This window comes from Megalobrama amblycephala, linkage group LG3 (assembly GCF_018812025.1).
Source record: "Megalobrama amblycephala isolate DHTTF-2021 linkage group LG3, ASM1881202v1, whole genome shotgun sequence".
NCBI classification, from domain to species: domain Eukaryota; kingdom Metazoa; phylum Chordata; class Actinopteri; order Cypriniformes; family Xenocyprididae; genus Megalobrama; species Megalobrama amblycephala.
This window is the reverse complement of record NC_063046.1, coordinates 59,242,444-59,266,485: the sequence shown is the minus strand read 5'-3', so window position 1 is coordinate 59,266,485 and position 24,042 is coordinate 59,242,444. Positions and strand designations below refer to the sequence as shown.

Genomic DNA, 24,042 nt, shown 5'->3' with positions numbered 1-24,042 from the left:
TCCATACCAGGGTATATGAGTGTGTGTAAGTGGGTCATGATGTGCGCTTCAAACGTTCACTGTGTCTGAGATGACAAAGGGTTTGTTTATTCTATGGTTTCAAGTGGATGTGATACAAATAGATGCTGGGCATGTTCCCCTGCTCTGGGACAACATGACAGCACCCTTTCTGTCAACACCCAGTTTAAGCTCTGAAGTAACCAAGAGGTATCAGTTTCAGGGGTGATTACCTCTAGAGTTTTAGTGACATGATGCCTCATGTAGACCCCTGCTAATGGCTAGCAGGACTGTTTATCTGGGGCTGAAATGATACGTGCCTAAAGCAAGGTCAGAGCTGGGATTAAAGGCTGTTCTCGGGGGGTGAGGGGTGGCTGAAGCTGTCAAAGGAGATGCTCTTTTGGCCAGAGATTGTTCACGTGGACAGTTGGGTTTCGGAGATCAGCTTGGATTTTAGGGGTAGTGAGGGAGTAAATCCCTCAAATGAGTTGGGAAAGCAGGTTTTGTATGTACGCATGAAATGGGTTGGGAGAACTGAGCAAGGTCCTGTTTGTAAGCGTTTCTCTGTAGGATCCAGGGTCACTTTTTGTTGACAGGCGGTGGTGACATATTCAAAGGATTAGTAGCTCTGTGGCCGTGAGGCTTTCTACCTCTTAAAATAGAGAGAGGGAGAGAGAGATACTCAAGAAAACAAAACCACAGTCAGACAACAGCAGTTTCTCAGATTGCGATTGGGCATGGCCCATACCACACACATGCACACACAAACATATATACCAAGGAACACATTTGAAGTGCATCCGCTAAGAACAGCCGAAGCCGAGATGGCGGCGACGGGGGCTGAAGGTAAGAATGGCAGCAGTCGCACAGCTGTGCATGACAGAAGTAGAGCGTACCAGAACCAGTAACTATTTCCTGACAAGTCTTATAAGTACAGTGGTAGTGTAGAAGAACTTCCTTGTTGTCCTCGCAGTGTTTGATTCTAACATTGTGTCTACATCGGATGCGACCGTTGACGCGTCACATCACACCGTGCCGCAACAGCTAAAAGCTGCATATGTGACAAAGCAACTTACATGTTAAAAATTTGTCCTTCCTATAAGAAGTATCACGAGTGCTTGGAGTACGTCATAAATAGAACAAGGTATCAGTTTACTGTCGGAGATTTGTGTAGACATCCAGTTTAGACAACATCACTGATTATAATATTTTGTCGCATCACATCGCACTGCTCATGTCCGGTATAGACACAATGTAAGCAAAGTTTGGGATGGAAACAGATGCCATAGTCTACCAAAACCAAATTGACAGAAGCTAATTTCATGGCCCTGAGTCAGCATTGTTTTTTTGGACAGACTTTGATTTCTCTGTTATGAAGAAGATATTGAAGCTTTTGATCTTATGGGGAGAGTGATTATGATTAAAAATTGATGGTAGTTTTTAGGGGTGTAACGATACATGTATTTGTCCTGAACCGTACAGTACAGACGTCATGGTTCGGTTCATTCAGTTAGACGATGAATACAGTCAGTTACAGGCGACCCACACTCCAATCCAGAAGGGGGCACTCACGGTAATGCAACACTGTTTGCTAACCGCCACCACAGGAGAAAGTGCAAATATGTGTAAGATATATGTAATCTATCAACCAGTGTTTCAACTGAGGAAAGACACCAATAAAACAGTTTGAGAATAATATCTCACGTAGCATTACATTTACCTCAGGCAAGTCATTTAGTGTCCACAGCGTGTTAGTTCACTAGAGAAATGAACTCTAGAGGGAGCATTTCACTAAATAAATGCACTATATTAGCTTATATATTCATTATATTTTCTTTACCTGTTAGTACTAATGTCTTATTTAAAATGTTTAAATAAATTTGTCATGAAAACAAGTTATGACAGTAACTGTGTAAATGATTATATTTCAAAAATGAATTGGAGTAATAATTTTAGAATTCAATTTTAGAATTGAACGCAAAAAAAGTTTTTTTTTTAATATTATATCTAAAAACAAATAGAAACTGAATTCAATAGTTTGGGCTCTGTTGTTAATCGTAACCTTTAATATTATAGTAATGTGCAAGAAAGAGCTCCTGTATATAGTTTAAAGCACTGGCTGAGATAATCTTTTTTATCCTTAAGAAAATGTTAATTATAATTGAAATTATTTAAAGAGAGAGAGACAATTTGTTCAATAAAACACAGTTTAATAAAAAAAAAAAAAAGAAGAAAAAAAAAGCAATTTTATGTTTAGTTTTCTTCCCCCTGCTGTAGGCTACCGAACCCGTACCGAACCGTGTCTTCAATACCGAGGTACGTACCGAACCATCATGTTTGTGTACCGTTCTCAGTCAATAGAGGTCGATAGAATATGCTCCAGTTTCATGCCAAATATACTCTGACTTGTTCTCAGATGTCGGTGGTACCTATGGTTACACAATCAATATGACAGGCACAAATTCTACTTGGTATGGGAGTTTCTTAGAATGACCAAGAAGAATGGAAACCTTGACAAAGGGATCTGGTTTTGGCCCAGGATAGCATTTGATGTGGCCACTTCGGACCATGTTCCTAACTGTTCAGGGAAAAGTCACACCCAGGGCTCAGACACTTGATCTGTCCTCACACAAGCATAACTGTTTTATAGGGCAGTGTGTCTGCAGCTGGCCTAGTGACTTACTTTGCAGGTCTGAATCAATGGCCTGGGAATGCACATGGCATCTCAGGACTATTTACAGCAAGCGTGTTGACATGAGCCTTGAAACATACATCAAAGTAGCCCTGTTGTTTTGAGCATGCAGTGACGGCAACTGAAGGACTAGTACAGCTTTTTTGGATAAATTTAAGTCATGGTTTCAACATGACTTAAAAATGGGACATGCTTATGTGATTGGTGGACATATGTCTTCAGAGAAGACTTCATGAATTCAGCAGCTTAATGTTACTTAAATGTGCCTCTTTACAGATATGCCACGGCAGTTCCCGAAGATTGCTCTGAGTGATGTGGATGAGGAAGTTCGTCTGCTGGCGGAGAAGGTATATGCCTCGGCACTAAAGGAAGAGGATACAAAAGATGTCCTGTCCATGTACACTGTCCCTGAGGACTGTCCCATTGGCCTGCAGGAAGCCAAACAGAGGGAGCTGCTCAGAGAACTGGCTGAGCAACAGTCAGAAGAAAGTGCCAAACGGTCAGCATCATTTTGTTTTTCGCTGTAGACTGCTAGCAGTTGCTTCATCCTGTTTGAAACACCAGGCCAAACCAGTCAATGGAGGACAAGCTGGTCTTTGGAACATGGTAGCTGGTTTGCTGCTAGCCAAATGTGGTCTTTTACCAGCTTGACCAATATGGTCTACATGGTTGCAACTAGGTCCAGCAACTGGTCAACCATGCAGACCCAGGGTGTCCAATCTTGCTCCTGAAGTGCTAATGTCCTGCAGAATGTTGCTCCAACCTGCCACAGAATATCTGCGTGGACATTTCTAGTGATCCTGAATAGGGTTGGGTTGCACTGTCTAATCACCTAGTCGACTTTCATGCTCTGTCATGATGCTTTAAGCTTGATGTCGACTAGTCGCTGATCATGGCCTATTGAGGGCGCAACAGAATAAGAAATCTTTGAAGTCCACATTTACACTCCGTATCCAACAGTAAATGACAAATAAATGCATACTCCGAAAGCGCTCCACAAGATACCATCTGGATGCTCAATATTCACAGAGTGAATGCACATTTTAAACAGCTTATTGTAACTGTAAGTTAATTGCCATTCTAAACTAATGCGCTGCTACATTGTAAAGCAGAAAGTATTCTTTGTTTTTTTACACGTGTGCTAGCACACAGTCGAACGCACAGCCTTGCAAAGTATACTTCACTTGACTCGTACGCATACACAGGCATTCAACCCAAGCACATTGCAATACCTCTTTGAGTTACAACCCATATAAACATCTTTGTATTCTTTCATGCTAGAGTTGTACAAATGAAGGTACTTTCTAACCTCTTCACACAATCTCTCTCTGTGTAGGCCTCCATTGTCGCTGTAGCTTGCATGCGTTCCGTTCTGTTCTGTTTATGCAGTTTTTCTTCGACTACCCTGTGAATTGTTGCCCCCAGGGCATGATTGCCACCTTGTGGATAAAGCAATTACTGCAAAAAAAAAAAAATGTGCATGTGCAACCTGCACGTACAAAAGTTTGACAGTGCACGTTCAGTACGCGTATTCTATTCTGATGACGAAATTCGCGTCAAGCACACTGTACGCTGACCTTCGCATACAAGTAAAAAGTGGAGTATACTTTTGCCTTAACGCACACACATGCAGACAGTAGCTTGCATATCACGTGCAGATCGCGCACACAGAAACATTCAGTAGTGCAGAAATCTACTGTCAACACTGTTTTGCACAATAGCCTTGTGGGCAGCGCTGTCATGTGCCATAGCTGTGCACAAGGCGACCCACATTCGAGTCTCAGCTCGAGGTTCAGGCTTATTTGTTCATTAATGACGTCCATCAGTCGACAGAGACTTTTATCACATGAATGTCGACTTTAAAAAATCTGAAGTTGTTCAACCCCTAATCCTGAATACTTTTTATTAGCTGGTTCAGGTGTGTTTATTTAGGGTTGGAGCTAAACTCTGCAGGACAGTGGCCCTCCAGGATTAGAAACCCCTTGTACCAGTTAATGACCTTAAATGACCACCTTGGTGTCAAACGTGTCAAACCAGCTACCATCAGAAGCTGGATTTCATTGGATTTCCCAACAGGGCAAATAATGATACATGTGCTTATTGAGTTAATAATTTAATTTTTAGCCCCCATTCGCTTTAATCCTTTGTAGGAAGAAGAGTTTTAAGATTATTCGATCTCAGTCTATGTCACTGCAAATCCCATTAAGTACGGAGACTGTCCGGGGTGTGGTGACCCCCCTCATTTCCCCTTCCTCTACCTGCTCCTCCATCTCACAAAATTTCCCGGAGTATCAAAGAGTCATCATTAGCGGAGACTACTGTGCTGGGGTGTGTATTATTAGAATGGACAATCAACCACCTTTCTCTACTTTCTGTCATAATTTGTTGAAAGTTAAGGCTCTTTTAACAGCTGTTCATGTTTTAACAATCATGTTTTGTCTTACAATCCCTGTGCACTTGCAGATTACAGTTGAGGATTATGAGCAAGCAGCTAAAAGTCTGCTGAAAGCTCTCTTTATTCGAGAGAAATACTCAAAACTGGCATATCACCGGTTCCCACGGACCACTGCACAGTTCCTACGTATCGCAGCAAATGAAAGGTGGACAGAAGAAGATGAAACCCTTCCAGGTACATCTGCATTTGCTCAAGGTTCATAACCAGACGTGAAATGGAGACCATGTTCTCTTTCTAGGATTATTTATGGCTCTGTAAACATTTCAGTGGAATTTCTGTTTACAAAAAATTCTGACTATGTTTGCTTGATGTTCCTCTTTAGTCCCTGCCTAAAGTCCCTTCCCAAGACATCATCGTTGAACTAATTTTAGACGACATAAGATTTGACATGAGTTATGCGTAGCTCAACTAAGAACACTTAAAGAATGGGAACTATTCTTGAATGGGAACGATTCTGATGTGAAAAACAGTATTTTTTATGATGATAACCAGCACGGGATACAGTATTGATCTTCTTACCAACTTAAAAGGCACAATATGTAAGATTTTTAGATTAAAATATCCAAAAACCACTAGAACAATATCATATATTTTGTTGACTTGTGTACTTTATCCCAAATGTTTCCAACAATGTTTAAATCCAGCGAAATCAGCCATTTTAACCAGGACACGGACCGTGTACTTGCATCTCCTGTGAATTGATGCCATATCCGCGTTATCCTCGATAACCAGTTTTACTTTTATAGAAACCATGAAATAACAAAAACACTTTAATACATTATGTGTTTTATTAGACAGGTGAGCAGCTGTTTAGATACATTCATCAACAGAAAACTTATCATTGATATACAGCTCAACACAGTTAGTCTTATTGTTTGAATCGCTTGTTTTCTTGATTTACAGTGTGTACAATATTTGTACCTCAGAGACTACACTATTCTGTCAAGTGGCTAACATAGCATAATCAGAGAGAGCTTTCTCCACCATACAATATATTTTAAAATTAATTGCATGTCATTTAGCAAAATAAGCATAATACTGCAGCATAAGCATAATAAAAAAAAGCTCCATTGGACTCCCACGGCTCCCGGCCCCGCCCTGCTTCGTACCACAAATTGTTAATAAAACTTTAATACATTAGCTCATTATTAAACATGATTTCTGCCCAAGTCCATCAGATTCCTTTCCATCGGCGGAGGTGAAGACAACAACTCCCATGATTCAAACCTCATTCATGGCATCATCAAGCTACGCCTTTGTTTTGAATAAGCAACCTCTAGTGGCGAAAATGACATAATGTGCCTTTAACCAGCAAGACTTTCTAGGTCAACCAGCTTCACTAAGACTTGCTTAGCTTCTTTCTCTTTCTTTCTTTCTTATTTGAAAAGTGAAAGTGACTTGTGAAGGCTAAGTATTGCAACCCATACTCGGAATTTGTCCTCTGCATTAAACCCGTCCAGTTAGTGCACACACACACACATTAGGAGTAGTAATTAGTGAACACACACACTGCAAACTGTGCACACGCACACACAGAGCAGTGGGACGCCTTTTTGCTGTGGCACCCAGGGAGTGATTGGGGGTTTGGTGCTTTGCTCAAGGGCGCCTCAGACATTTCCTGCCAATATTGAGACTCAAACCCACAACCTTCGGGTTAACAGTCTGACCACGACCATGACTGCTCTCTTCCTCTCTCTAACCTTTCTGCTTTCCACAGATATCTGTCCCTGCCCTGGTGAGGGAGAGGACCCTTACAGTATGGAGAATATTCCAGAGAACCTCAATTATCAGATGAAGATGAAAGATGGCATTATTTATGTTTATGAAAACAATGAAGCTCTGAGTATGAACAAACCACGCTGTCTGCCTTATCCAGACCTGGAAACATTTGCCATTGACATGAGTCATGTGCTCGCCATGATCGCTGATGGGCCTACGTAAGTTTCCAACCAACATCAATTCTCTGTATTTGCATATTCGAGATGTAAAGCTGAACATATTTCTTCTTTAAACAGTAAGACCTACTGCCATAGACGACTAAACTTCCTTGAGTCAAAATTTTACCTACATGAAATGCTCAACGAAATGGCTGAACTAAAAGAACTCAAGGGTGTTCCTCATAGAGATTTCTACAATGTCAGAAAGGTATAATCTGAAACACTCATTGGTTTATGTAAATTTGATATCCCCTGCGGTCTAAAAATGTACACAAATGCTCACTTACAGGTAGACACGCATATTCATGCAGCAGCATGTATGAGCCAGAAACACCTGCTTGATTTCATCCAAACCACCAATAAAACTGATGCAGACAGAGTCGTCCTGGAGAAGGCAGGGCTTAAACTAACTCTCAAACAGGTGTTTGAGAATCTGAACATGGACCCTTATGATCTTACTGTAGACTCCTTAGATGTTCATGCCGTAAGTAACGTCTTATTTATATGCTTACAGCCCTAGGATATGCTAGCGGCTTGTACAGTATGCATCATCTTTAGTGTATTCACAGGGCAGACAAACCTTTCATCGCTTTGACAAATTCAACTCCAAGTACAATCCAGTAGGAGCAAGTGAGCTAAGGGAAATCTACTTGAAGACTGACAATTACATCAAAGGAGAGTATTTCGCCCGCTTGGTCAAGGTATAGTCATTTTGTCATAACAAGACTCATCAGTCAAACTATACACAAGCAACATGTTTATATTATTACAAATATTAATGCATTTCAATGTTTCAAATTAATTTTGTAAAAATGTCTTATCAGTGTAAAAGTCAACATTGTGAGGTTCGAAAATGTAAACTTAAAGGGTTAGTTCACCCAAAAATGAAATTTCTGTCATTAATTACTCACCCTCATGTCGTTTTTTAAACCTGTAAGACCTTCGTTCATCTTCAGAACACAAATTAAGATATTTTTGATGAAATCCGCGAGCTTTCTGGCCTCTGATTGAGCGGAATGTTATTACCACTTTCAAGGTCCAGAAAGATAGAAAAGAGATTAAAATAGTATATGTGACTACTGTGGTTCAAACCTAATGTTATGGAGTGACGAGAATACTTTTTGTGTGCAAAAAACAAACAAAAATAACAACTTTATTCAACAATTTCTTCTCTTCCATGTCAGTCTCCTACACTGTTGACGTTTGTCGTGGAAATTCTCAATACAAATCTGACTTCACCACTGACAATTTAAACAACTCCTAGTTGTTAATATAATACTACAGTATCTTGAGGTAATTCCCTGAATTCCTGAATACTTACAATACAATACAATACTTCCCTGAAGTATGGTGACGGCGTCCCGTCAAGAAACTACTATCACTACCTCAATCACACTTTAGCTGTTACTTTTGTTGTCTTTTGAGCATAGGATCTTCTATTTCTTAGCTGCGCAGCATATACCTGACACAACTTCCAAGTTGCTCTTTGTAGAAATGAAGTTTTATTTACGGCCGGGAGGTCACTCGTCACTCGTAGAGAGTCTCTCTGAATAGAAAGATACATGCACATTTAAGTCTTACAGTTGAGTAAAAATCAATGTCTTCTTCACTGTGATTTGTTCTGGTGATTGGTTTGTAATGATCTAAGCTAATCATATGACTGGTCTTTGACCTGAGCATCCTTAAGCCCCAGGTATACTTCACTTTCCGCACATCTTTCAAAGTATACTAACCAAGGATGCGCGTGGATGACCGAGTTCGACACATGCGCAGTGCAGTTTTTTTCCATACTATTACCAGACATCGTGTCATCAACGGGACATTTGCTGGGCAGGATCGGAGAAGAAAAATAGTGCAGCCACCACTGCAGCATAGTTCAGAAGATACACAAAGAGAACAGGAATCAAAAACAATGGAGAAGGCATGCTTGTGAGTTTACTCGTCTTATTTTTGAATCACTCTTCTTCGACGACTGCACATTGTGCTCAGTACTGTGTGTATTGCCACCTAGTGGACTCTTCTTTCCTGCTTGCGCATGCGCTGTTGCACGTGCACCGTCCGCGCGGTCTCGAAATTTGGGCTGCACGCGGACGCGGTGTGCGGCCGGCTGCTAGCCCTCCGCATGACAAAAATTATGTAATGCGGACGGTGCACGAACGCAGACGGCTGAAGTATACCCAGGGTTTAGTCTGCATTTTCTGTACGTTTCATGTTGACATAAAATATTTCTATCACATGTTGTAAACACAGTGCAGAGCTTCCGGGTACCAAGTCAGAACAAAGCCATTAGAACAAAATAAAGTTGTTATTTTTGTTTGTTTTTTTTGTACACAAAAGTATTCTCGTCACTTCATAACATTAAGGTTGAACCCCTGTAATCACATGGACTATTTTAAGGCCGTGTTTCCACCAAACTGTTTACTTTTCAGAGGCTAGCATATTTTTCCAGTTGTTTTCAATGGGAGCACCGCGTTTTTAAAACAGCAGTAGCGTAACGAGGCGTTGAGCGTCTACTTCACACTGAAGTGCTGAGCACTCTGAGTATGCGTAAAACACAGCACAAATACTTTACATTTTATGGACATTTTTATATAGAAACAATACAGAAACAAACTTTGTGAAATGAGATACTAGTAACACTTCCATGGATACTCCGTTTCATAGCAAGCAAAGCATCTTAGCTGAAAGTTGAAAGTGGTAATAATGTTGAAGTCTATCAGAGGCCAGAAAGCTCTAAATATCTTGGATTTCATCAAAAATATCTAAATTTGTGTTCCAAAAATGAAAGAAAGTCTTACGGGTTTGGAACAACATGAGGGTGAGTAATTAATGACAGAAATTTAATTTTTGAGTGAACTAACCTTTTAAATAACGTTAGTTCAGAGACAAGAGTGACAATTCTAGATTGAGAGGGTAAATGTAAAGTAAATGTTTTTTTATTTTATAACTTAATTTTGTTTGTACCCATATATTTCTCATTTAAAAGTCTTCAGTGTATTTTTGTCTCTTTTAGGAAGTAGCCCATGATCTGGAGGAGAGCAAATATCAGCATGCCGAACCTCGACTGTCCATCTATGGTCGTTCCCCTGAGGAATGGGAAAGTCTTTCCCATTGGTTTATTCAGCACAAAGTGTACTCTCCAAACATGCGCTGGATCATTCAGGTGCCCAGAATATAGTAAGTAGCTACTTAATTCTAAATATTTTCAGTATTTTTCAGAAAGTTTATATCTTGTTTTACATTAATGTTATTATGCTTTTTTTTTTCTTCCAGTGACATTTTCAAGTCACGTAAGTTAATTCCTAATTTTGCCAAGATGCTTGAGAACATTTTCCTTCCTCTATTTGAGGCTACAGTGAATCCTCAGGACCACAAAGAGCTCCATGTATTTCTAAAATATGTAAGTTCATAATAGATGTACATTTGTAATAAATGTACCTATGGTAAATTCATGTAACTTCATAAAAAAAAAAAAAAAAAACACACACACACGGCCAAATGTATGTGGACACTCCCTTCGAATGACTTGGTTTGAATAATACAGTTATTCCAGTAAATGCAAATCTTATTTTTTTACATTTTAGAGAATTGTGTGCTTTCAACTTTTCAAACAGCATGAAAAATGTGACTGGTCTGCACAAAGCCCAGATCTGAACCCCTCTCGACATATTTTCAAGGATTAATTAAAATGACAACCACGAGTCAGGCCCCATTAGCCAACGTCTGACCTCTGACCAATGCCTGACCTCACTAATGCTCTTGTGTCTGAATGGGAGCAAATCCCTGAATCCATGTTCCAACATCCTTCTCAGAGGAGTGGAGGCTGGTGTCCACATACTTTTGTCCATGTAGTGTAGAAGTTTTGATTATACCATGATCATATACTCTAAAAAATGGTGGGTTAAAAACAACCCAAGTTGCGTTGAAAATGGACAAACCCAGCGCTTGGGTTGTTTTGACTTAGTGGTTGGGTTAAATGTTTGCCCAACATGCTGAGCAGTTTTATTTAACCCAACTATTGTTTAACAATTCCTACATAGCAATACTTGAGTTAAATAAAACTACCCAGCAGGTTGGGCAACCCATTCTCTGGGTTAAAGCAACCCAATCGCTGGGTTTGTCCATTTTCAACCCAACTTGGGTTGGTTTTAACCCAGCATTTTTTAGAGTGTAGGTATTTCGATGTTAGAACTTAATTTGTGCACTTCAGATAATTCATTTTGCAAGACTTTATCACACATCACTCATTGGATGTCCATTCTTTCTCAGGTGACTGGCTTTGACAGTGTGGATGATGAATCCAAGCATAGCGATCACATGTTCTCTTATAAGAGCCCCAAGCCTGAGCAATGGACAACAGATGACAATCCACCCTACAGCTACTACCTCTTCCACATGTATGCCAACATCATGGTCCTCAACAACCTCAGGAAGTATGTGCTCCATTATATCTGTTCCACACACCGGCTGGAAAATTCCATTAGCTGGTTACATATCCCATAACAATAGGGAGGGGGGAAAAAGTCTGCACTAAAGGGGGAAGTAAACAGAGGCTACTTTAACATTTGCAAGAAAGTTCTTCTATTAAACCCTCAGGCTTTAATAAACCTTGAATAAGAACTGGAAGGTATTCAAGAACAAATGGTTTCCAATTGCACCAGGACATCTATAAATACCACTGTATCAGTAATACACACATATTGGGTTACAACTGAGATACTGTTAAGCCTGTGGAATACTGTCAAACAAACTGACATCATCTTTCCACTTTATAAAGGATGGATTATGGACTGGGTCAGTAACCCAGTGTCCTCTGAATGCATTGAAGTGCTATACATTTATGTACACAGGAATTACAATTGCGAGAAACGGTAAATGCTGCAGAAAAAAAGCCTAGCCAGAAAGTTTAAAGTAGTTTTAACAGCTTTAAGTGTGAAGGTTTTAAGTTTGAAATTGTTTGGATGGATGGATGGATGAATGGATGGATGGATGGATGGATGGATGGATGGATGGATGGATGGATGGATGGATGGATGGATGGATTCAGTAGTTACGCACAAAAATATTAAAGGTGTTAAAGAGGATGTTTTGTTTTATACATTTTTGCAATATTACTTGAAACTGTCTTTACTAACTGATAAAAGACTATTTATTAGGTGCACTGAAAGGAATAATATTAATATACATCATCTGTGCACGAGGTAGGGCCTTAAAAACATCAGCCGATGATCGCGTAAACGATTGGCCCTCTGGCTTGTCAATCACTGCCATTACGTTCCTTGTGAGAGACGAGTGCGGCTGCGCGCTCCAGTAACTTTCCACACTCCACAGGCGCCACATGCAATGTTTTTGTCAGGAGACAGGAGTAACAACTGCAGATTATGAGTTACCTGCGGTGAGTCCGACATAATGAATCCACTAACACGACAGCGAATGCCGGTGGTAAACACTCGTGTTCCAATACTCGTGCACGAGTTTTAGGGAGGCATTCCCTCGAAATTAGCTGTGAAGGAGGGGGGTTGTTCTTACGCATGCGCTCATTTCAAAAACTCAGTAACAGTCTTTGGTTTCTCAGTCTACGAAAAGATCCTCTTTAGCATCTTTAACTGTATTCGCACTGTCACTAACACTAATTACATAAGTACATCATGTACATCATTATTGGTGAGTTTTCACTGTAATCAAATCGGCACAGTTTTGTTTAGAAAAACTCCAGCAAATTCAGTCATTTTAAGCCATAAAAATCAGAAGGAAAAAAGTCCTGTGAAATCCTGGTCGGACTGAAAAGTGCATTCTGAACACGTTGTAGTAGCGGTGTTGTTGTATGCTTGTCATCATAGTGTATTTTATCTCTTTAGCAATATACACTTATACACCGGCCACTTTATTAGGTACAGTACACCTTGCTAGTTCTGGGTTGGACCCCCTTTGGCTTCAGAACTGCCTTAATTCTTTGTGGCATAGATTCAACAAGGTGCAGAAATCTCTCGATCCTCCACATCCCAAAGGTGCTCTACTGGATTGAGATCTGGTGACTGTGGAGGCCATTTGAGTACAGTGAACTCATTGTCATGTTCAAGAAACCAGTTTGAGATGATTTGAGCTTTGTGACATGGCGCATTATCCTGCTGAAAGTAGCCATCCGAAGATGTGTACACTGTGGTCATAAAGGGCATAATGCTCAATTGGTACCTAAGCCTAAAGTATACTTCAGCCTTCGACGTGCGCACACCGTCCACATGACGTAATTTTCACCATCGGGGGGTCCGCAGATGTCCGCACACTCCGTCCGCATGCAGCCCAATTTTTTAGACCGCGCAGACAAGAGTTGCCAGGTTTTCACAACAAAACCCGCCCAATTGCTACTCAAAACTAGCCCAAAACTAGCTCAATCGCGTTTCAGGGGTTAGCCCCTGGTAAAAATCGTGTTCCGTGGGGTAAAATCTGCGTTTTTAGTGGCGTTTCCCTGGTAAAATTCACATTCCAGGGCCTAAATATCATGTTATTTGAGGTCGCTTCAACCCGCGGACATGAAAAACAATCCGGGGCAACAGTCTTAAAGTAACCCAGTTCCGCGTAAAGACCGCGGACTTGGCAACACTGGCACAGACAGTTCCACGCTCACGGCCAAAAGAGTGCGCAAGACAGAGCGCAAGACCAGGCAGCATTTTTCCAATCTTCTATTGATGAGTTTCCATTTTTGATGAGCCTGTGTGAATTGTAGCCCTAGTTTCCTATTCTTAGCTGACGCGAGTGTAGGGTGACCAGATTTCTCATGGTGGAATATGGGGCGGGATGTACAGGCAACTTAAAATCGTGGATGGGACACTAAAAATAGAGCTGAAATACGGGACTCTGTCTGGACGTCTGGTCACCTTACGAGGAGTGGCACCTGTTGTGGTCTTCTGCTGCTGTAGCCCATCTGCTTCTAGGATCTGTTTTTTTGGACTATTCTCTGTAAACCCTAGAGATGGTTGTGAAAATCCCAGTAGATCCCAGTTTCTGAAATACTCAGACCAGCCCATCTGGCAGCAACAACCATGCCACATTCAAAGTCATTTAAATCACTTTTCTTCCCCATTCTGATGCTTAATTTGAACTTCAGCAGATCATCTTTACCAGCGCTGCATCTGAAATCGAATACTTCTCTGCTATATAGAATGTGAAAAACTGTACGCCAAAAGAGTAGTATGTCCAAATATATAGTACTCAAAAAACAGTAGTCGAAAAGTCCCTGGATGACTTTCGCCGAGATTCTGAAGTGCACATCCGAGGGACACTTTACTATCCCATGAGGATTTATGAATGGCGGTGAAGCGACGCAACTGATGCTGGTAGGTCACGTGACAGTAACAACATGGCAGATGGTGTCTGAATTTCATTTATACTACCCATATTCATACCATATAGAACTTCATTACGAGCCTATATCAGCAGCAGTCACTGCGTCATCCCACCAACAATTCTTCCAGCATCCCTCCTCCTTCCCATCTCCTCCTCTATTTCTCTTATTCTCCCTCTGCGCAGTACTGTTATAGGGGGGTTTAGCTCGGAGTTTGTGCCGAGCCTTGGGTTCAAGCCTCCTTCGAGGACAGCAAGCCAAGTTTGTTTACCATTAACTATTAAGACTGAATGGGCCGGCGATGGGTGTGCCTAATAAAGTGGCCGGTACTTATTCTTCCAATGGCAACTTTGTTTCTCAAATTTCCTATATGATTTCTTGTTATTTTGACATTATATTTCCAACAGTAGGGGGCTTATAAACTTGTACATATGTGTGTGTTTTCACAGGGAACGTGGTCTTAGTACCTTTCAGTTCCGTCCACACTGTGGAGAAGCTGGTTCTATCACCCACCTGGTTTCAGCTTTCCTCACTGCAGACAACATCTCTCATGGCTTAAACCTGAAAAAGGTCAGTAGTAGATTAGTAGAAGTAGAAGATTAGCCCAAACTACAGTGCTCAACGGCACTTATTAAATTAGGCAGTGTACTTTTGAAAGTGTAATGCAATTTTCTGACCAGATGAAAGGTAACTTTTAATTGTGAGAGCTTATTAGTCAAACTAGTAAATATCTTGTATTTTAAAGGGGTTATGAATTGAGAAATCAACTTTTCCTTGAGCTTTTGATATATAAGAGGTCATCATACTTTAAGAATATCCTGTAAGTTTCAGAACTAAAACGTCATTGTTAGTCCAATAAAAGCTTTTGCTGACACCAGGTCCAGCGAATAACTGATCCTGGAATGTGCTTATCTATAGATAGTGAAACGGCGCCACCCCAAAAGAAATCAATGCCTACTTCATCATTGCAACATTAGCCCCACCCACTGGCGTGTTAGTGAGATGAGGAGGAGAGAGGAGCGATACAGGACTAAAATAACATTACCTTTCAAAGGATCCTAATGCTAGGAATATGGTTATTTATTTTCAACAATGTGAATGTCTCAGTTGAGCTTTATTTATTTGTATTCAATTCATTTCAGTGTGAATTTTTTGGTAAATCAGTCACATTTCGGCACAGGCTTTGCAAACAGACTTTTACGATATGGACTCGACAGTAATGCAACAACATGTCAGTAACTGTGTTCATTCTAATGCCTGATCTGATATGATTCATGTACAGTCAGATGTTCGTCTATGTGTCAGTAAATCAAACCAGTGACTAAACGCTCAACTTCACATTGTTTCTCTTAGTAGGATGAAAATAATCTGTTATTTAAACAGTGATTAAATTATATAAAGAAAGCGAACAAAGAACACTCCCCTTACAATCGCTGGAGCTGTCAATCAAACAGCGCAAGTTTTTCAGTGACTGAGTTCTGGGCTCGTGCCGAAACTCCCATTTTATTTAACAAATCTCTTATTTACATCATGTTTGCACTGTTAGTTATGATGAAAGCATTCGTGTGCAGAAATTGAGTTGCAATGACGAGATCACTGCTTTCATGAGCTCAACAACATGTCTGTGATTGACTACAATGTTCATCCCTGCAGCCTTTCATGCCACGATCTAAATATAATGCCATAGATCTAAATGTAATGCTATAATCAACACTTTTCACAATTAGTTAACCTTGAGAGCTGTAATAGGAAAAAAACGTGCTAAAAGTTTTCAAAAGAGTAATACTTAGCCAATCACAGCAGTGGAAATTTACACTGAAGTCTCACAGCAGACATGGCCCTTAAAACAGAGCGTTCAAATCAGAGGGTTAAAATCAGGGTAGGAAAAATGCCTGTGTGAATAAATGCACCCCAGGAAACATTATAAAACAATAAAACAACGCAGTTCATGACCCCTTTAATTGATGGTGGCAGCATAGGAAAAGAGTTCACTAAGAGTTCATATCCTTGGCCCGAGTCTATTAATGAAGCAAATGCAGATGTGACGTGTTTTACCAATTGATTTGACTATGTACTTGTGTTAGTGATGAGCCCAGAATCAATGGAGCCTCTGCTGCTGTATAGAAACATGCAAATGAAAGCAAGCTGATCTAAGAGCCTGATCAGAGCATTTGAAATGATAAATGGAAGCTATCATACTTAACACATATGTGTGTGTGTTTTTTTTCCAGAGTCCTGTGCTGCAGTACCTGTATTATCTTGCCCAAGTGCCCATTGCTATGTCCCCTCTGAGTAACAACAGTCTGTTCCTGGAATACTCCAAGAACCCACTGCGAGAGTTCCTACACAAAGGCCTGTGTGTGTCCCTCTCCACTGACGACCCTATGCAATTCCACTACACCAAGGTCAAATTACAACCATCTTATACACTCTTAAAAATAAAGGATCTTTATTGCCATTGCAGGTTCCATGAAGAACCTTAAACATCCATTGAATCTTTCCATTGCACAATAGGTTCTTTATAGTGGAAAAGGTTCTTTAGAGTCTTAGATTCATTTTTTTTTTTAAGAACTGGAAGGTTCTTAGGGACCAGAAATTGTTCTTCTAATCTATGGCATTGCTGTGAAAACCCAATTTAGGATCATTTTTAAAAGTGTAGCTGGACCCCAATTTCCTACATTTGAAGTACATTTTCCTACCTGAAGTACCCTCTAAAATTTAAAATAATGCTCTAACCTTTCAATAAATATATTTTTAACCAAGTTAAGATATATGAAGTGGAACAGATATTGACAGGAATGTGAATGGAATTTTAAAAATATAATTTGTAGTCAGCTGAAACGACTCAATGGCTACGTTTACATGCACCCAAATAATCCATTTGTAATCGGATTGACGGCTCAATCGGATTGAAAAACGTTCATGTAAACACCTTAATCGATCCGATTGAGCTCGATCTAAATGAAATTTCGATCGGATTGTAAGAGGTGGCAAAAAATGACCATGTAAACGCTTGAATCCAACTACTTTCTCAATCGCATTCAGAAGTCTCTGGAGCACATGCGCAGTGCAATGTTGACACGCATTACCCAGTGCGCAAGTTCACGTCTTTAATTGTAAAGATGCCAACAGGCAGTGGCGTAGCTGTATCCCTTCATCATAATATTGGAAATCTTTTGAAATTTACAATTATTAATACACTCTTAATAATTGTAATTATAGGCCTATAATTCATTGTATAATAGATCTAAAAAAATGTTTAAAACATTTTCAAAGGTAGCTAATAGCCTAATCTTTTATTATCCTCACAGTAGTGTTTAATATTAATTTAAAAATAAAAGAAGCCGAACCTAATAGTTATAATAATAGACTAGAAGAATGTAACAGGCCTACATTAATTGGAACTACCAAATCCTCTTAATATTACCAAGATTTGATGCTTTTGACAGTATCTCTGGCTATCATCGATACATGATCATCATCTGTTGACGCAACCTGGGTTACCGCAAGTGCGATTGATATGACGTCACACACGCAGAGAGCATGCACAAAAGTTTTGATCGGAATGCATATAAAACACATAAACGGATATTTGAATCAGATTACAATTGTTTAGAGTACATGTAAACAGATCTGCAATCGGATTCAATTCATTCGGATTGACGAAAATTGGTGCATGTAAATGTAGCCAATGATAAATACTGAATACCTTTCTACTATCTCCGAAAAACAACAAGTGAGAGACCGGAAGTCATTTATTTTCAATGGAGAGTAGTACTGAAGCTGTGTGGAGTTCCGACCAGATGTGTATACAGAAACATAGCGTGTCTTTGAGCAACACACAGCAGCCGTTTTGTTTTGTTCCTGTCTGAATCAGTGTTTTTGAATGAATCGCTTGAGTGAATCATTCAAAGACTCACTCATTACACACCTGTCGACAACTACTGGCATAGCGATGTAACTTGCAGAAAGATCACTGAAAAAATACCCACAATTAACGTCGGCATGAAACAAAATTTATGTTAGTCTGTTTTTTTTTTTCCATATTGTCAAGTCAAGTCAACTTTATTTATATAGTGCTTTTTACAATGCAGATTGTGCAAAGCAGCTTTACAGTGATAACTGGTATAATTTGGCTGCACAGCAGCTCTTAAAGAATAGTGTCAATGCAGGCAGATCAAAACACTGTTGAATAAATGTCAAGAATACTGTTGAATATCAAATGTCAAGTCAAATGTCAAGTGTCCCCAACTAAGCAAGCCAAAGGCGACAGCGGCAAGGAACCCAAACTCCAACAGGTGATATCAGGTGGCAAACAGGTGGCAAATAGGTGTTAAATGGAGAAAAAAACCTTGGGAGAAACCAGGCTTAATCGGGGGGCCAGTTCTCCTCTGGCGAACAGTGCTTTGTTACGATTCAGGTTGCTATCATAAGTGTGATAGGATCGCAACAATCAAAGTATTTATTTCAGTTCCATCCAGTTGAGGATCGTATTCATCACGCCGGCATTTATCCAAGTGAAACGCTTCTCAGACAAGAAAAAATGTAGGGTAGGACTTGATTTTGTCCATCAAGAATTGATTGAATCGTTGTGGTTTGCTGTTGTTGTGATCTCATGCGAGTGACAGGTTGTCCCCCTCTTGCGCCAAACATGTCATCATGTCATGCGAGAGAGAGAAAGATGTTTCGATTAAAGGGGACCTATTATGCAAAATTCACTGTTACATGGTGCTTGCATATAAATGTGTCTTAGCAGTCTGTGGGCACAACCACCCTACAGTGATTAAAAAAAATCCACCCACTCCTTTTTTAATCCCCAAAAAACCTCAACAGTCTCATAGAACGTTTTAATGTTCTGAGCAATATGAGGTCACATTGCTCAAGCCCCGCCCTCGATCGATAGACTGTCCCCATATTAAAGGGATAGTTCACCCAAAAATGAAAATTTGATGTTTATCTACTTACCCCCCAGCGCATCCAAGATGTAGGTGACTTTGTTTCTTCAGTAGAACACAAATGATGATTTTTAACTCCAACCGTTGCCGTCTGTCAGTCAAATAATGCTAATGGATGGGAACTTCTACTATAAGAGTAAATAAAACTTGCATAGACAAGTCCAAATTAAACCCTGCGGATCGTGACAACACATTGATGTCCTAAGACACTAAAAGATCGGTTTGTGCGATAAACCGAACAGTATTTATAGTATTTATAGTATTTATGAGTGCAATATATTTATAGTATTTATGAGTGCAAGACATCACTGCCACTGTCAGAGCGCGATCAGACCTTACTAATGAGTGCTGAACGCAGTTGGACATAGTGGTGTATTAGAGTTAAAAAATGATATAAATACTGTTCGGTTTATCACACAAACCGATCTTTTAGTGTCTTAGGACATCAATGTGTCGTCACGAGCCGCAGGGTTTAATTTGGATTTGTCTATGCAAGTTTTATTTACTCTTATAGTAGAAGTTCCCATCCATTAGCATTATTTGACTGACAGACGGCAACGGTTGGAGTTAAAAATCATCATTTGTGTTCTACTGAAGAAACAAAGTCACCTACATCTTGGATGCGCTGGGGGTAAGTAGATAAACATCAAATTTTCATTTTTGGGTGAACTATCCCTTTAACATAGATTCCGCCATCAGCCAGTTGAACACTGTCCGCCATTTTCTCGATGCCGGAGCAGCTGAAGCAACAAGAATGTCTGGTAAGCGATTGGGGTGTTTTGTTGTTGGATGTAAGAGTGAACATAACAGTCTTCATTTACTCCCGACATCTAAAACACTGAAGAGACAGTGGACAGCTTTGTTTTTGAATGGAATGCACCACAGATCTAATATACACGCAATTTCTGTCCCTGCTGTTTATGTTCACTGACATAACCAACTAAGTCTGTGAAATTTGTGTTTTTAACATAACCCTGTGAGTATTTGACAGTTTAAAACACAATAAGACATGAAAGAGTGGTTAGTTTAATACTCACGAGACGTGTCATCTGACAGCTATCTTTCTGTGCGCGTTAAGATAGAAGCTTAAACCGATAGCTTTAAAACACATGCAGATAATAAACTTACATGATGAAGAACTGCAATGTCCGTGAGCGTGATCGCGATATAGATGATGATCATAAGCAAGCAGATGTTTTGTTAGCATTTGGCAGAGTATCCGATGCAGGAAGCGCTTTCCTGGAAAGGGGCGGGGAGCAGCAGTAGCTAATTTGCATTTAAAGACACATGCACGACAACAGCATGTTTTTGCATGCACTCAAAAATTACATCTTGAAAAAGGGGTCCTATAATAGGTCCCCTTTAAAAATTTTAAATAATAATAATAATGATGTGCACTGATAGATCATTTATAATAAATACTGATATAATCCGTTAAAAACAAGAATGATCAATTTTGATTTCATTACTGTATATTTAAAGGGGTCCTTGATTATGATTTCACTTTGTTAACTGTAGTAACTTTGTTTGACTTTGTGTAATGTTGCTGTTTGAGCAAGTTATGATGCTCAAAGTTTAGTGCAAAGGGAGATATTTTCTTTCACAGAAATCGCTTTTTAAGAAAGACCAAGAGTTGTTGTAGTAGAGTGTTGTTGACATGCCGTCATTTTACGCTGGACTGCTTCAGAAACGAGGGTCAATTCAACGCTGGATTTGCACAAAAGATTAACATGACAGCACATGCTAGTGGATGAGTTGAATCAACTCCACAGCAACTACATAAATTTATCCACTATCCATTCAGAAACGTCCAGTTTCATTCTAAAAGTTGTAACTTCTTCCTGAGTCTCTCCATCAGTGTCGACTCTGGTTTGAACAATGTAAGGCTGAACACCGTTACTGACAATTGTTGTTGAGCTGTTAAAGCTCCGCCCTCTTCTGGAAAGCGTCCGGAACTATTTGCATTTAAAGGGACACACACAAAAACGGCGTGTTTTTGCTCACACGCAAATAGGGGTAAATTTGACAAGCTATAATAAATGATCTGTGGGGTATTTTGAGATGAAACTTCACAGACACATTCTGGAGACACCAGAGACTTATATTGCATCTTGTGAAAGGGGCATTATTGGTCCCCTCTAAAAACATGTAATTTCTCAGTGGCAGAAGCATTTATATACCCCAGGATTGAACGTCAAAATGGCAATTAATGTAAATAAAATTAAATATAAAATGCATTACTTAAGTTTAATTAAACCTAAAGATGTATTTATGAATGTTTAAAGCACTATTAAAAATCACATTAACATTCATAAATACATTGTAGGTAAATTAAATTTACTTAATGCATTTTTAATTAATTTTATTTACATGGATTGCCATCTTGAAGTTCCAGCCTTCACAAGTCTGCCTCTTTGAGAAACTGTGCTGGAGAGTTACATACCTTTTTAAATATACAGTGAACTGTGTACATACAGTCAGTAACATTGTAATTGTTTTATTATGTGTGTACTGCAGGAGGCTTTAATGGAGGAGTATGCTATTGCAGCACAACTGTGGAAGTTGAGCACGTGTGACGTGTGTGAGATCGCCAGGAATAGCGTCCTTCAGAGTGGCCTTTCCCATGAGGTATTGCACATATTCAGTTCGTAACATTTATGTAAATATTTGCTCAACACAACACTGAAGCCACTTTGCCATTTTCCTCAGGAGAAAAAGTACTTCCTTGGGGTCAATTACCTGAAAGACGGGCCAGAGGGGAATGACATTCGGCGGACAAATGTAGCCCAGATCCGCATGGCCTACAGACACGATACAATGTGTAATGAACTCAGCTTCCTCGTAGATGCTGTAAAGTCAGAGGTCGTTGGGTCTCAGTAGCTGTCCAATACGTCTCTGCTAAGCCCTCTGTGCCCATATACTGTACATGCATGGTTGCTATTTTTATATATAGTTGGAATTAATGCACAGGGATCCAAATGTAATGTTTATTATCTAGTCTTGCTCCGCTTCTCATGTTTCTAATACCCAGCCTTCTCGTAAACACCGCTGTCTGCCTATGCAATGACTTGAAATGGGCGTTTCAAAGAGGGTTTGGCATACTTGACATTACATTACATGGGCAGTGTCTCCCCCCTGTGGAGATTAAAGAAGTACATCCTCAATACATGAATATGTGCAATTGGAAATAGCCTAGTTGTCAGGCAGACACTGAGATGCTTCTGTGGCAAAAAATTGTCCCCTGCTCTGCAAAACCAAATATATATATATATATATACTACTGCAGTTAATTTCCTGTAAATTCTCCACTGTCCTGTCAGTAATAGAAACATGTAATTAAAGGTACACTATGTAACTTTTTTTTGTTACGGATTAGCAAAATTTAAATAATGAGTCAATACATCATCAGTCCTTCTTCCAAAATGTGTTTTTGTCTTACCCTGATTCACTAGATCAGGCATGATGTTTTTCATGGGAAATTGCACATATATGTCACTTGCCTGTGCATGTGTTATCATATACATAAATAGAGAAATTTTTCTACGGTTACTTTGAGTGGCATAGGTTAGTAAGTGGGAAAGGTTGACATGGAGCCGCTGAATCTCGATCCTCTGGGAATCACCCGTTTTAAAAACGCCGCACAGAGGAGAGTCTGCTTACAAAAAGAGACATGACAGAGCTTGTAATAAAACAAGAATCAACATTGGCTTGGCTTTTAAGTGATGGTGGGAACTGAAAGATTTGAAATGTTGTAAAAGTGACACAGAGATGGCGTTTTTATTACTCGACAGGTACGATAATTTATTGAACAAGCAGAGTTCATTGTGAAGTATTATGCATCCGCAGTGACACAGAGCCAAAGCACAACCGAAACAATGTTCTTCTGCAAAATGCATGCAGTTTTTTTTTCAAAAGTTACATAGTGTACCTTTGAATGAAAAAAAAAAACATCACACATGGTTGTCATTTTAATTAATGCAGCAAATAATGTTTGTAAAGAGCGAAACATAATGCACTGTTTGAGTTCACTTCTTTTGAGAATATTTTTTAATGTGTGAAACACTGTTTAGTTTTATTTAATGCAGTGCCTGTAGTGTATGTTTTCTGAGGCCAGCATATTTCTTTCTTTTAATTAACTTAGATCAATATGCAGATGTAACCCACAGTTAAAAATATATATTTTTTTCTTTTTATGTTTCAATTTTATAAATCGCTACAAAATTATTTAGTAAATAATTACTACAGTATTTTGTGTGTGCTTTTCATTTGTTCTACTTTTTATGTAATGTTTTTTTTTTTCCATTATAAGAGTATATATATATATATATATATATATAAAAAATATATATGCACGGCACACGTGTGTAAATACATAAGAAACAACAATAGAATGTCTTTAAAAACCCTCTTTTGTGCACAACTATTTCCTTTCACCATGGTTTCATATCAAGTATAATTTCAAGTTGATAGTTTAACAGTTGATCCCAAGCCTCCATTACTAATTCTAAAACGTCACTTTAGAGCTAGTAACGAAGAAACATTGAGTTGCTTCATTGAATCTTATTGTATTATTATTAGTGTATTACCTGCATCTGATATAGCATTCATTCTTCAGGTCGATGTCCATAATATTATATCCATTATAAAAAATCTGTTTGAATGTC

The 24,042-nt window shown here is 39.4% G+C and overlaps 1 protein-coding gene and 1 long non-coding RNA gene across 7 annotated transcripts in view; one reads left to right on the top strand and one right to left on the bottom strand.

Moving 5' to 3' along the window:
* LOC125265800 overlaps positions 1-21,021 on the bottom strand; it is a 26,922-nt gene extending 5,901 nt beyond the window's left edge. For all 4 annotated transcript variants that reach the window (XR_007184355.1, XR_007184354.1, XR_007184353.1 and 1 more), the window contains exons 1-2: positions 20,507-21,021; positions 14,891-14,984 (exon numbers count right to left, since the gene is read on the bottom strand). This is a non-coding gene — a long non-coding RNA (uncharacterized LOC125265800). The remainder of the gene's footprint in view (positions 1-14,890; positions 14,985-20,506) is intronic.
* The window catches only part of ampd3a (adenosine monophosphate deaminase 3a), a 27,651-nt gene extending 3,609 nt beyond the window's left edge, over positions 1-24,042 (top strand). For 2 of the 3 annotated variants that reach the window (XM_048186290.1, XM_048186291.1), the window contains exons 2-15: positions 2,966-3,188; positions 4,840-5,017; positions 5,153-5,318; positions 6,862-7,081; positions 7,160-7,289; positions 7,371-7,565; positions 7,651-7,782; positions 10,095-10,258; positions 10,355-10,481; positions 11,351-11,514; positions 14,873-14,993; positions 16,655-16,828; positions 21,896-22,006; positions 22,088-24,042. In XM_048186290.1, the coding sequence (XP_048042247.1) occupies positions 2,966-3,188; positions 4,840-5,017; positions 5,153-5,318; positions 6,862-7,081; positions 7,160-7,289; positions 7,371-7,565; positions 7,651-7,782; positions 10,095-10,258; positions 10,355-10,481; positions 11,351-11,514; positions 14,873-14,993; positions 16,655-16,828; positions 21,896-22,006; positions 22,088-22,258 (2,276 nt within the window). In that variant the 3' untranslated portion in view covers positions 22,259-24,042. Of the gene's footprint in view, positions 1-5; positions 844-2,965; positions 3,189-4,839; positions 5,018-5,152; positions 5,319-6,861; positions 7,082-7,159; positions 7,290-7,370; positions 7,566-7,650; positions 7,783-10,094; positions 10,259-10,354; positions 10,482-11,350; positions 11,515-14,872; positions 14,994-16,654; positions 16,829-21,895; positions 22,007-22,087 lie in introns of those variants that run through there. The other variant, XM_048186289.1, reaches the window with a different exon arrangement.